The 13,249-nt window shown below is 40.4% G+C and overlaps 2 protein-coding genes across 3 annotated transcripts; both read right to left on the reverse strand.

Moving 5' to 3' along the window:
- Window positions 1–476: 476 nt before the first annotated feature.
- On the reverse strand, window positions 477–6,171 carry ikbip (IKBKB interacting protein). 2 transcript variants are annotated; one of them, XM_034075207.2, is made up of 4 exons: window positions 5,733–6,171; window positions 5,055–5,172; window positions 2,413–2,634; window positions 477–1,281 (listed from the first exon to the last, which is right to left on the reverse strand). In XM_034075207.2, exons 1-4 carry the CDS (start codon window positions 5,936–5,938, stop codon window positions 715–717), a joined length of 1,113 nt encoding a protein of 370 aa, XP_033931098.1. In that variant the 5' UTR covers window positions 5,939–6,171; the 3' UTR covers window positions 477–714. The 2 variants fall into 2 exon arrangements, with proteins under 2 accessions (XP_033931098.1, XP_033931097.1); XM_034075206.2 differs by lacking the exons at window positions 477–1,281; window positions 2,413–2,634 and adding an exon at window positions 2,866–4,261.
- A 587-nt stretch (window positions 6,172–6,758) lies between these two features.
- arfgap3 (ADP-ribosylation factor GTPase activating protein 3) lies at window positions 6,759–12,981 on the reverse strand. The gene is made up of 16 exons (XM_034074903.2): window positions 12,800–12,981; window positions 12,081–12,199; window positions 11,408–11,480; window positions 11,170–11,301; window positions 10,916–10,996; window positions 10,721–10,817; window positions 10,585–10,644; window positions 10,453–10,499; window positions 10,214–10,365; window positions 9,970–10,101; window positions 9,685–9,810; window positions 9,301–9,450; window positions 9,042–9,168; window positions 8,820–8,907; window positions 8,207–8,331; window positions 6,759–8,120 (listed from the first exon to the last, which is right to left on the reverse strand). The coding sequence occupies exons 1-16, from the start codon at window positions 12,866–12,868 to the stop codon at window positions 8,103–8,105; spliced, it is 1,596 nt and encodes a 531-aa protein (XP_033930794.1). The 5' UTR covers window positions 12,869–12,981; the 3' UTR covers window positions 6,759–8,102.
- Between the last annotated feature and the right edge of the window lie 268 nt (window positions 12,982–13,249).

Below are 13,249 nucleotides of genomic sequence, written 5' to 3' on the forward strand. Positions count from 1 at the left end.
TGTGGACAGACACTATCCGGATGACTATTGTGTGTGGACGGAAGCTTCCTTGCGATTGCGTTTGCGTTAATCCTTTGTGTTTAGCCGTTTTCGTCCTCGTGTGGCCGGGGCATGATGCTGCTGTTGTCATTCAAATGTCTAATGGGTTATTGTTAGCTCTGTTCTTTGGGTCAGGCTAAACAAAAAACATGGCTGCACTTTATCTATTAGGGCAAGAATATTTTTGAAATAATCTTCCTGAGTAAATTATGTAAATCAGTATCATCTTTTAAATACTTAAACATTTTTTTGTAATGTTTGTTTTGATGGTCTTTGTTTTATTGAGTGACCTATGTTAACCTTTACTGCTATATTTTAAATGATTTACCGACACACGCTTGACACTTTTTTCTCATCCTCTCAATTGTATCTTTATTTGTTAATGTTTTCAGGCCTTCACTTCCTATAATAGCTTTTATTTAAATAGTTTTGAATATTATTGCTGGTTTGGGCTTATTTAATGTAAGCACTTTTTAGAAATGTGTTGCACATACAACAATCTTATCTTTTTTAAATTAGATCACAATTTCATAGACAAGGTTTCCTTTTTATTTAAGTTAGAATACAAATGTAAATTTGAGTAAATGCTCAAACAGTAGTACAGTTGACCAGATGTAATTGCAGAAGACAAACCAAAAGGAGAAATCTTTGATCTTGATGATGTTGAAGTATGGCTCATGTTGGCCGGTGCATCGCTCCTATTTCAGAGATATCAGCTATTTCACTGACCTGTTTAGCAGTAACACTTAAATCTCCCTCTACAGCAGTGAGGTTAGCCAGAGTCTGTCTCAGCTCAGCGACCTCCTGCTCTCTCTTCATCAGATCTTCCGCCAGCCTTCCTATCCGCAGAGTCAGGTCTGACAGCTGAGGCTCAAACGCCCCCAAGTCTCTCTTGATAGAAGCTACTTTTGGTTTGAGGTCTCTGGCAAAGGTCAACGTTCTTATCAGCCGAGCTCTGTCGCTCTCCAGCTCCCTGAGGCGCTCAGAGATCTGCGTATCAGCTGCGGTGAGTTCAGGGACTTGCTTGCGGAGCTGCTCGATGGCCTTAGTGTTGCGTTCGGACGCGTCACGGAGATTTTGGACCCGGTCGATGCTGTTGGCCAGCACGTCCCCGATGCGTATGACCATGCTGTGCTCCACCTGAGAGGTTTTGTCTTCCAGCTTCGTCACCTGAGTCAGCAGAGACTCCAGCTCCGAGCGCAGGCCCTCCATCCTGCGCACGTCCGTCCTCACCGACGCCACCTACAGGCCAAACACAGAACAGAGGAGAAATCCTTTTCACACAGCAACAGGAACATTTTAAAGTGGTCGTCGAAGATAAGATCAAAAGAGGTGGGAGAAGAACTCAGATCTTGCACCTAGGTAAAAGTACCAGAGTGGAATACTCTGTAAATGTACAAAAGTATTATCATCAAAATATACTTAAAGTATCAAAAGTAGTCATTGTGCAGATTGCTCCATTTCAGAATAATATATGTTGTATAATGATTGATCATGAAAGTGTTCTCAAAGCTGGTAAAGATGCAGCTAGTTGAATGACTTTGTATACTGCAGGGTAGCTTGTGGATTTACTCCAGGTGGAACTAAAGTCTGATTTAAGAGTTAATTATATACATTTCTCATCATTAATCCAAATCTGCTAAGTAACTAAAGATAGTGGGGTAGAAGTAGAAAGTAATACTCAAGTAAAGTAAAAATATCAAAAAATGGTACTTAGTTACTTTCCACCACTGAAGAGCAAACTTAAGGAGATTGCTGTGCCAGTGACTGCTTAAATTAATTAACATTAACAACAAAAACAGTAAAAAGTGAGACATATAAATAGCATAGCAATAAAAGAAAGATACATCTTAAAACGTATTCCAAACTTTTCTTACGAGTTTACTTGCCATGTGAACCCGGAATTGTTGAGTACCACCAAGTTTTATGTTAGAAATGTATAGTAAGGGTCCCCAGCACATAGAAAGTGCCGGATGCTACTTGCATATGTTGGGCAATTTGTAAAATTCATCAAAATCAGTTAACCGGCAGTACAAATAAGGCCACTTTCTGGTTAAAACTGACATTTTTGATCTTGAAAATGTAAGAAATCAATTCAACATCCTCAATTACCTCGAAAACCATTCAAAAAGTGTCCAAATCGGCAAAGCCATTTTTAAACTATTGTCTGCAAATGCTAATTAATGCAACTTGTGCAAATTGCCCAACATACGCATCGGGCAGTTTCTCTGTGCTGGAGACCCTACACATTTCTATCATAACATTTCCGGGTGCTCAACACTTCTGGGTTCACAATATGACCCTAAGACCTGGCAGACAGAATATACAAGGAACAGTAACGTATGTGTTTGCCTTCAGCAGGAGCTGACCTACCTTGTTGACAAAGTCCTTGGCGATGGCGGAGGTGCGCTCCTCGATCTGTCCCACAGCGTCTCTCAGCGACGACAGGCTGCCCTGGAGCTGAGCCCGTTTCTCGTTCAGCCCCGAGGACCACTCCTGCAGCCGGCTCACGTCCTGCTGCAGACCCTCCAGCTGGGGCCCCAGAGCCCCCCTCTGACCCTCAAGACCCTGCAGCATCAGCTGGACACTCTCACACTGAAACAGGACAGACAGCACATAGATTCAAGGACACGACAGCTGCATGTGTGTGTGTGTGTGTGTGTGTGTGTGTGTGTGTGTGTGTGTGTGTGTGTGTGTGTTAGTTATTTAAAACACTAATGCAAAAGTGCATCGTTTCAGATTTATGAAAAACACAGTTAAGAAAGTAGTGCCTCAGTAAACAAGATTAAAAAGGAGGGAAAAAACACATTTGTACAAATAAGACAATTTCAATAAAAAAGGTGATTTTATTAAATATGTTCTATAAGGAAATCATTGTCATACGTTCAAATGTGAAAACTAAAGATGGAAAGAAGAGCAATCCTGCATTTTTAAAAGCTAGAAGTACAAAACAATTAACTACATAATTTCAACTATAATGTCATTTTATCTAGAAACACTGGAGCAGATATTGTCATACAACTTGGCATAGTAATGGGTCATGTTGTATACGAATGCCATAGAAACCAAAATGTGGAAGTCCACATTGAACAAATATTAAAATAAATATTATTGATTGTGCTATTGTTTAATACAGTGCATGTCTACCAGAGTTCATGTTCAAATCAGGGAACTTTTATGCAAAAGCATTTTTGTAACATGAAACTGAGGTGTACATTTGAAAAACAATAATACTGAACTAATACTGAGCCGTTTTACAGCAAATAGTAACACATGGTAGGTGGGTCTGTCTTTTTCGAGTTGGCTCAAAACAATGACATCATTCAGTGAGCTCATCAAGAAGAAGTGGATTTTCCTCATCATCATATGTTTCCCACTCTTCCTCCTCCTCCTCTCTCCATCCTTCTTCCTCCAGAGTGTCTTCCTCCTTCAGGCTGTCGACTGTAGTTCCCCTCAGCACCATGGTGAGTTCATGGACTGCCTCTTTAACCACGGACAACTCGTTCTTCATCTTCAGGATGCTGTTCTGAGCCTGCAGGGTGTCCAGCTCCTGTCTGATCTCCAGGATTTCGCCGAGTGCTTTCAGCATGCTGTCCTCAGTCCCAAACACCTGTAGCGTCACCTCCTCCAGGCGCTTCTCCGCCCCGCTCAGGTCCCCCGCCAACCTCAGGATGGAGCGCACCGCCTCCTCCACCTGGGGCAGGTGCTGCTCACACTCCTTGGCCCGGGGGATGTGCTCCTGCAGCTGGGTGTCAAGCTCGGCCTCCCTCTTGGTCAGGCTGCTGATTTTCTCCTCCAGGTGGTGGATCTGCTTGGTGTTCCAGTCCAGATGTTCCTGTGATCGCTTGGTGTCGTCCCCCTCTGTGTGCTCCATAGCTCGGGCGTTCCTCTTGGTGCTGTCCTCGAGCTCCTCCAGTTTCTCCGTCAGTGACCGGGCCTGCCGCTCGGCCTCGTTGACCCGCTCCGTGGCTCCAGCATGAGCTTCCCGGGACTCGGACTTGAGGGCGGTCAGGTCGGAGGCGATGGCGGCCAGACGCACCTGCCACGTCTCCGTCACGTTCAGAAAGTGGCCGCTGACCGTCTGCAGGTCGCGGGAGGCAGAGTTCTCGTCGTTCTGCATCACCGTGACAGCAGCATGGAGGGTGGAGATGTCCTGCTGGAGACGTGTTGCCAAGGAGACGGTGGAGAGCGCCTCCTGCAGGTCGTCCTCAGAGGCGGCAAGCTGCAGCCGCAACACAAAACAGGAGGGCTGTTTCTGTGGGAGCTCTACGGACCTCAGTATTCATACATGACAGATACAGCAGGAAACAAAACGCATGCATACTCAAAGGCACTGTGTAGGTGGACTGTTAAAGAGAAAGTGGTGAAAGAGTAATCGTGCTAATTGGCAATTTTATTATGAATTCATTGCTAATCATATAAAATGTCAGAAAATATCCATCCCAGTTTCTCACAGTCTAAGCTAATGTCTTGTTTTGTCAGTTGAAAACTCAAAGATATTTTGTTTAATATGTTAATACGGAGAAAAGCAGAGAATCTTCACATTTGAGAGGCTGAACAGAAAACTTTTTTATTTGCATGAATTTATTGCTTTCACGATTAATATATGTTTTTATCATTTATTTATCTATGCACGTAGTTTTATTTTGTATTAATTATCCAGGTTTTGAAATACAGATACGAATATGCATGTCTCCGACTCAAAACTAGTGGGATTTCCTTTTCTTGAAAAGCAACATATTTCCTATCCCAAATACACAAAATCCCAAAAAATCGAATTCCTCACTTGCAACAGAAGAAATTAATGCAATTATGTACATGTAATGCTTTAAACACCACAAATGTAATTATATTCTCTTATTATAGGACTGGAGGTAAAAATCTCAGACACAAATATCTCAAAACCTGGCCATGTAACATGAAAATGGTATGTATGGGAATCCTTTTTTGTAACCCTTTAAAAGTTCCATCCCTCAAGGCAGCTCTCATAATGTTCCACTATAAATCAGACGTACCTTTTCAGAAACCTTTAGGACTTCCTCCTCCATGTCGAACAGACTCGAAGTCTTTCCTTGCAAAGATTTGTACTTTTCTTCAATAGCAGAAAACCTGTCATTCTGTTGCAGTACCATCCTATAACAGAGAAACACACATTAGTAAAGAAATACACTCCTTACAAACAGAGGTGGGAGAAGTACTCGGATCTTGTACTTAAGTAAAAGTAGGAGTATCATAGTGTAAGAATACTCTGTTACAAGTACAATTCCTGCAATCCAAATGGTACTTAAGTAAAAGTACAAAGTTAATAGTATAACAATATACTTTAAGTACCAAAAGGAAAAGTAGCCATTATGCAGATTTCAGTATAATGTATATATGACATGTTTTTTTATTGTAATTATTGATGTATAACAGTGTTATCAAAGCTGGTAAAGGTTAATTTGCTGCAGGGTATATTGTGAATATAACTCCAGGTGTAACTAGACAACATTTGAAAAGTAACTAAAGCTATTAAATAAATGTAGTGGAGTAAAAGTACAATATTTATTTGACCTTCTGAATTGTAGTGGGGTAGAAGTACAGTGTGGCAAGAAATGGATATACTGAAGAAAAGTACAATAACCTAAAGAAAGATTGTACTAATACACATTACTTGAGTAAAGTAGTTACTTTACTAATGTATGTATACTCACCAGCTGAGAGCCCCGCACGCTGCCAGCGACAACAAGCACATTAAACTCCTAACATCCAAACTGGAGGAGGTTTTGTTCGCTCCTGCGTTGTTTCCAGCTTCAGTCTTCACTTTCTGAGTTTCATCTTTCCCAGTAGTAGCCGAAGTCTCTGGAACTGGGTCGCTTTGTTTCTGAGACTTCTTCCTCTGTTTTAACTCCGTAGACATCTTAGCACACTGGCACTCAGTGAGTAACTTTCACAGTGAAGGAATTCAACAGTCAAAATAAAAGTCTTACCAGCTATTCGTTGAGTTGCAAACTAAAATAAAACACTTCTTTCACAGGTAGGAACATAATGTAGGATACTACAAGTTTGTTAAATGTATAATTAACGGTGGTAAATTAAAAACGTTACCGCTAACAATCCTTTTGCTTTACCCTGCTCCTTGATAAAAAGGATGCCTTCAGGTTCTCCTATTAAGATCGTATTTATCCGAATGAGCAGAATTGCTAGACTAAAACCAGGTCAAATGTAAGAATTAGTTATTGTATTGTTAATTTATCTTTAACATTTATATTTAACACTATGATTTTAAATAGAAAATAAAATTACAATTTGCTTTTGCCAATTTGTATAATCATTAAACTGAGTGCCAATCTTAACATTCATAGTTCCGACCGTGCAGGAAGCACAGTGAACGCCTCAGCCAGCCACGTAAGCGATTGCCAGCATTTGTCCTGCTGTATTAATGACGTCTTTAAACTGGAAACTCTACAAATAACTACTAATCGATTAATTGAAGTCTGCAGACAGAAAATTGATCAAGCAAAAATAAATATCAGACATGTCCTGATTAAAGCTATTTTAATGTCAGGATTTGCTGCTTTTCAAAATGGTATTTTGTATGATATGATTGTAAATGTATCCGTTTTTACACTGTGAGACAAGAACATACATTTAAGTCTCAAATTGGACTGACATCGTGATGGACACTTTTTTCTTCTAATTTCTACCAAACAAAGATTAATCAATCAAACACAGAGAAACAGGGTTTAAGGCTTCGGCACAAGCCATTTATTTGGCATGTTTCAATAAATCCTACTTACATTTTGAGTGTCAAAATATGTCAAAACATGATTATCTGTAGCGTCCTATAAATGGAAAGTCAAAGCCCTATACAGCGTGGTTTGTAGCACTACTATACAGTTTTATAGAACAATGTTTTTTCATTATTAATAAGTGGGTCTCAACACCAGTATGTTGTTTTGTAATCAGGATGTGTCAGCGGGTCCTTACCAGTCATGCAATTTTACTATTCCTGACATTTAACAATATTCAACAGCAGAAGACAGAAAGGAATATTACAAAGATCAACCAAACTAAAGTCTCACATGGATGCAATTTCAACTTATAAGCAAGGATTCAATTGCAGAACAGTATATTCAAGCACAAGCTGCCACATGCAGTTTCTAACAAACAAGGTGCAAACAAGGTAACCAGATGACTCCAAAATATTGGAGTATTAGCGTGTGTTGATCAGAGATCTTTGGACTAAGGCTTACAGTGATAGAGTAAAGAAATATTTGGTCACTGAAGGATCTACGACTTTCTCTTAGTGTTTCATACTTAACAACTCAATTCAAACTCCTGAGAAGCATTAACAGTACAGAGATCAGTAATATGATCATCCAGTTCCAGATAAAAGACTTATCCCTAAATCATAAAAGCAAGAGGGGAAATACAGCCTTCAAGAGTGTCTTCTTAGATGTGTGCCATTAAATGTTTATTGAAACCAAAAGGGGGCAGCATAGACGGTCATAGCAGCGGTGTAAACACAATACCAAGAAAAAGCAGCAACAAATTAAAACCAAAGGGCCTGTCTGTGGAGGAGCACACATAAGAGCACTTTGAGGACGGAAAAGGACACTTTCAAAATGGTGGGAAAGTGTAAAAATGCACAATACATGTGTTGAGGTTAACCAATTAAAAAAACAAAAGAAAACAGAATTATCCTCACTGCTTTCTTTTTTTGTCACCCAGTCAAATAAAGGAATCAAAAATCCATACTTCAAAACACCATAAACCCTCTGCTACATATAATACTTCTAAATATTTAAACCCCAATACCTCAAACGGTGCATTAACCCCAAACTAAATATTCTTCATAACTCAACATTACAGAGATCTTCCTTCAAGGGAACACAATTCCACTCAAAAGATTGTGCTTGATCCCCTCGATCCTCATAATTGTATATACATTATCTCGTAAAAAACTAGATATAGATGTATAGAGGGTTTTTTCGATACCATCAAGGGGGCAGATGTTTTCCCAGGATGAGTGCCCACAGGAAACGTATCTCATCAACAACTCCAAGGAGACGCGCCGTGGCTCAAGAACTGTAGTGATCCTGGAAAACAAATAACATCAATGATTAGAACTTGAATTCATGTTCGTCATAAGAGAAGGCTATATAGACTTGATCCAATGGCCGACCTGAATGGAGCTAACGACGCCGCTGGCCATGACGGAGAGTTTCCCTGCGACTGTGCGCACTCCCAGTTTGAGCTTCGACATGTCGGGAGTGTTGGGCAGAACGTTGGTCAGGCGGTAGGAACTCGCTGCAAGCACAAAACAAACGGCGAGGGAAGCAGAGAGACAGGTGAGAACAACTCATATTCGTTTTAAATTGGAACACCAAGTGATGTACAGTAAGAGAATTTGTGAAATTCACCAATTGTGTCTTCAGTGTCACATCACATCATTCTCTCTGCCTTAGTACACACAGCACAGCTCTAATGACACATTATTATTGTCTTCAATTTACTACTGTGAAACAGTTTTGATGAATAAAACATACCAACCAAATAAAAAGGCAGCCTTATTAAATGAATGATCATGTTTCAGAAGTGGCATTCATCAAGTTAAAGGTTGCAATTTACGACATTTGAGCAGTTAAAACGTATACAAGTCTGACATATAACACTACAAAGAATTAGGAAGATAATTCAAAAATGCTCTTGCATGAGGCTACATGTGTCCAAGTGTAAATAATAATTAGATATTGAATAGTTTTTGCAAGGGCAGTGATGGAGCTGTCGTCTCTTACCAGCTTGTTTCTTTGGATCATCAAAAAGGTCTGCTGAGCTTATAGAGGCACTGCCAGCATATCTCTCCAGTCGAGTTTTGGCCTCGTACTAAAGAACAGAAAGAAAATTCAAACAGGTTCAATTCAAACCTGAACATGATTTTTTAAATAGATATTTAAGCATGCAAGACAACTCTAATAATTCATAATGAATTCACAAGTTCCACATATTCCAGTTTGTACCTCGTTGTTATCTTGTTTTCCAAAGTACATGTCGGAGGAGATGGCTTTCACCTCAACACCAAACTTTTTCTGAGCTTCTCCGGAGTCTGACACCGGCATTGCTTCTGGTTTTCTTCTGGACGTTGGCCTGATGACAAGCAATGATTACAATTGAAAACAATCGTGATACAACAAAATAACCACCAGCTCTACATTCTGGAAGCATAAAGGTTAGATCCGTACTAAGTAAAGCAACAACAACAACAACACACTATCCTACCTGTCGTTGAGCGATGTAATGGCGGAGGTCAGTAAGAAGTCCGGCTCTGGTTTCTTGCTCTCCTTCATCCAGCCTCCTCCGTCACCTTTATCATTCCAACCCGAGGAGTAATTATCTGAGGTCTCCGTCTCCTCAAACCGAGACATAACCCTAAAGAATGAAGAGAAGGATGTCAGGTGAGAAAACACTGTGGAGGATATGTAATGTAATTGATGAACAGCTGCCGTAAAGGCAGATTTAAAGTTCACATTCAAAATCTTTGCTACCAGGAACATATTTAGATGGAGTTAAGACCAAGTAGTGTATGGGAACTCGCATTAACTTACAATATATTAACAAGCAACAAATTAATACATGCATGTAAATTAAGACTATAAGGCTGACCTAGAGCTGAAGGACCCTCCGTCCTCCTCTTCCTCAGTGAAGCGGCGTCCTTTGGAGGTCTTGGCCCCCTGAGGACTCTCCTGCTGGATGATGTGCATGTCCGAGGTCACAGAGTGAGACACTGCACTGCAGAGACACAATGAGGGCAAGAAACAAGTAAAGAAATGTTTCTAATCTTTAAATCAGCTCACACTAGAAGTTATGTCTTCATCATCATCATCATCATCATCATCATCATCATCATCATCATCATCATCATCATCATCATCATCATCATCATCATACTTCCTCATGCCCATCCCCATGCCCAGCCTCTCTGCTTGCTCTTTCTTATTCCCCTCCAATCCCTTAAACATCTTCTCCTCCATTTTCCTCTGCTGCTCCAGATCTTTACAGGCCAGTCGCAGGGATGGAACGCTGAGAAGGAAGAAGGCAAGTTAAAGAAAATTAGTACAGCAGCAAAAAAATAATTACACAAAATATACATGTATGACCACGGAAGAGGAGACAAATAAGTAAAGAGACGCACATGGATTCCTCGGGTTGATAGTTCTTCTTGGCAGCACCGGTGCCCTCGTCTTTCTCCCTCAGTTTGTCTGCAGCTTGAGCTTTCTTCTCCAGGTCTGAGAAACTCTTACTGCTCACCTTCTGAGCGCCCAGACCGCCCTTCTTAGAGGCCAGCTAGGAGTAGACACATTAGAAACCACACTATGACACACACTTGGGATAATGTGTAGTGTCGAACCAGAGCTATATCTGAGTACTTACTGATTTCTTGGCAGCAGTTGGCTTCTTCTTGAGAAGAGAGGAAGGCTCTGGGGAGATCAAAGCAGAGTAAAGTTACATCTCATGCAAAAACTAGGTCTTGAAGTTGAATAGACCTGAAGAATACAAACCAACCTTGATTTGGTTTTGGAGAAACACTCAGCATATCGACACTAGGACCTTCATCTAGATGACCTGAATGAATGAAAGTGTAATAAGCCACATGAATGCGATTGATATTAATACAATGAGTATGTGTTTTTTTTTATACCATCATCGTTTTTCTCCTTTTCCCGGCTTAAAGGCTTCTCTGGTGGTGTGGAGAGGCTGAGATTCATTTTGGGCGTGTTCATAATATCAGCAGGACCCTGGGCAATAAACAGACGCACGCAGTTAAATGACCTCTGTCTGCGTAGGTTGACATCAAGCAGGTACGTTTGGATATATTAAGAGTCAACTCCCCTACCTGTGAGTGCAGACTGAAGAAATCCACCTGCTGGTCTTCTGGTGCTGTTGGGGAGAGAGGAGCCTGACTGTCCAGCCACAACTGTAAAAGAAGGAGAGTGGTTAATCTGATACAGCCATTTAGAGATATACTGTATATGCAAAGAGTAACTACTAGCAAAGGTGTGTTTTATCAACCACCAATTCTGGCTTCCTTTGACTCTGTGGAGCAACCAACCTGCATGTGTTGGATGTTTTAAACCAGTTCTGCATTACCTCTGTGCCGTGTCTTCTGGTGGCTTGTGTGGCCAAAGTCTTCATCTTCTCCCTGTACTGCAGAGCGGCTCGGCTGTTGTACTTGGTGTTGGCGGCGCTGGTTGTGCAACCATGTTGACTGAAAAAGGAAATCTTGAACCGATACAGGAAACACGACAGGAAGAATTATGCTTACTTACATGTGGCTTATGCAATACTGCGATTAAAATGTGTTGATATGCTGCATTCAGGTACTGACCGCACTGGCATTGCCTCCCACTTGCATACATCTTAGCTGAAACCACGACCAATTAAAATCTAGCTCAGTGGACCTGTGAAACACAGCAATGACAGGATTTGAACAAACTGTGCAACGAATAGTTAGGCAGAAAATAAGAAAAACTTTGAATGTGGTTAAAGTATTTACTTATGCAAAAATTGATTTGTCTGTAATTTGCCTTTTGTTACTTTTGCATTTACTGCTAATGCTGTATGTAGAATACCATTATTGTTTATTGTATGCATTTTTTTGTAGTACAGCATGATTTTCCCCATTGCTGATTGAATTCCATTGTTCATCTTTGTAAATTTGAATACAAATCTGAATATCCTTATTGTCATATATTAACATTTCGTTGGCATCTCTTACTGCAGTAATAAGAATAGACACAAATAAATAAAAGCAGTGATAAAAGCAGAGGCAGAAGCAATGACAATGCACTGCAAAAAATTACACAAATGTCAATGTACATATTTATAGACAATAACATGTAAATATAATAACTACAAACATGTGAATATAACTGTGTTCATAAAGAGATGCTAAAAGATAAATGAATCCCTTGTCTTGTTTTGTATTGTGATGAGTAAAAGATAAATTCATGTTTTAGTATTTTATTTTGAAACTACATCATGAATAAGTCCCGACATACCTGATGAAGCTCAGGTGAACCCCCAGAGACCTGTGCGTCCCAGAGCAGTCTATACACAGGAACACACCGTAGGTGATGCTGGCCCAACTGGGGTTTTTAGCTGAGCAGTCAAAGCAAACCTAGGAGAGCACAGGAGAAAAATGTATCTCATTAAACAGATTTCGATTTAAAGGTCATGTTTCAACCCCCACCATATTCAAATACATACGATCAAAGTCAATAAAAGAGTAAAGGTGGAAGCAAACAAAGTGAAGGGTGTTGGTAAGCACAAGGTCTAAAGTGCATGGTGCTGCCGAATCAAACAGCTGTTGGCATAGGCAATGTAATTAACTTCCACTGGAAAAATAAACACACTTCCATTTGGGTATGATTCAGGATGTATGCACACATGTCCCATATTTCCCAAGTGGCCTTAAGGGAGCTTTAAAAAGTGAAGCCAGAACAAACACAGCTAGCTATATGTCAACTGTCAAAATGTAGCCTAGCTTAGCTGTCAACCACTTAGCTAATGCTACGTCTGCTAACACGTTGTCTGACAGGTTGTTCTCCCACCAGGACACAATTCAACAAGAAACGACAATTTCCAACACGATAAGTATCAGCTTGTTGGTAAATTAAGATGTGACATTAAAGCTAGCGTTGGCGTTTCCCAAAGTGCGACGTGTCAGTTCAACTTCCTTGTTAAAGAGAGTAAACCGACCGCTGTTTAAAACTCTCACCTTGTTGGTAGGAATGGAGCGAAGTCGCTTGAAAATAGCTGCGATATCCTGCCTGCTGGGCTCTGCCATTGTTCTGTCTGTCTCTATTAATATATGTCGGTTGGATAGAGAAGTAGCAGAAAAAACAGCGCTGTGTTTTTCCCCAATAACAGAATACGACACGTCGATAGGAGAACACCGCGGCCGCGCTCTGGTTGGATAAAAACGCCCCGTGGTTATGTTATTGTACCAAGGGCTTCTGGGTAATGCAGTTTACTTTGACATCTGAAGCTCCAGTTGAGTAAATCTATTCATATACAATATATGTTTTCATTATTGAGCTCAAGGACATCTTAATCATTATTGCCAAGCTGTGTGATCAGAAGATCCTTACTGAGTTTGAATGCTGATTTATCAACAAGATAACTAGTACAAACATATCACAATAATTGTTAAATGGAAATAGTACAT

Source organism: Pseudochaenichthys georgianus, chromosome 23 (assembly GCF_902827115.2).
Source record: "Pseudochaenichthys georgianus chromosome 23, fPseGeo1.2, whole genome shotgun sequence".
Classification (NCBI taxonomy): domain Eukaryota; kingdom Metazoa; phylum Chordata; class Actinopteri; order Perciformes; family Channichthyidae; genus Pseudochaenichthys; species Pseudochaenichthys georgianus.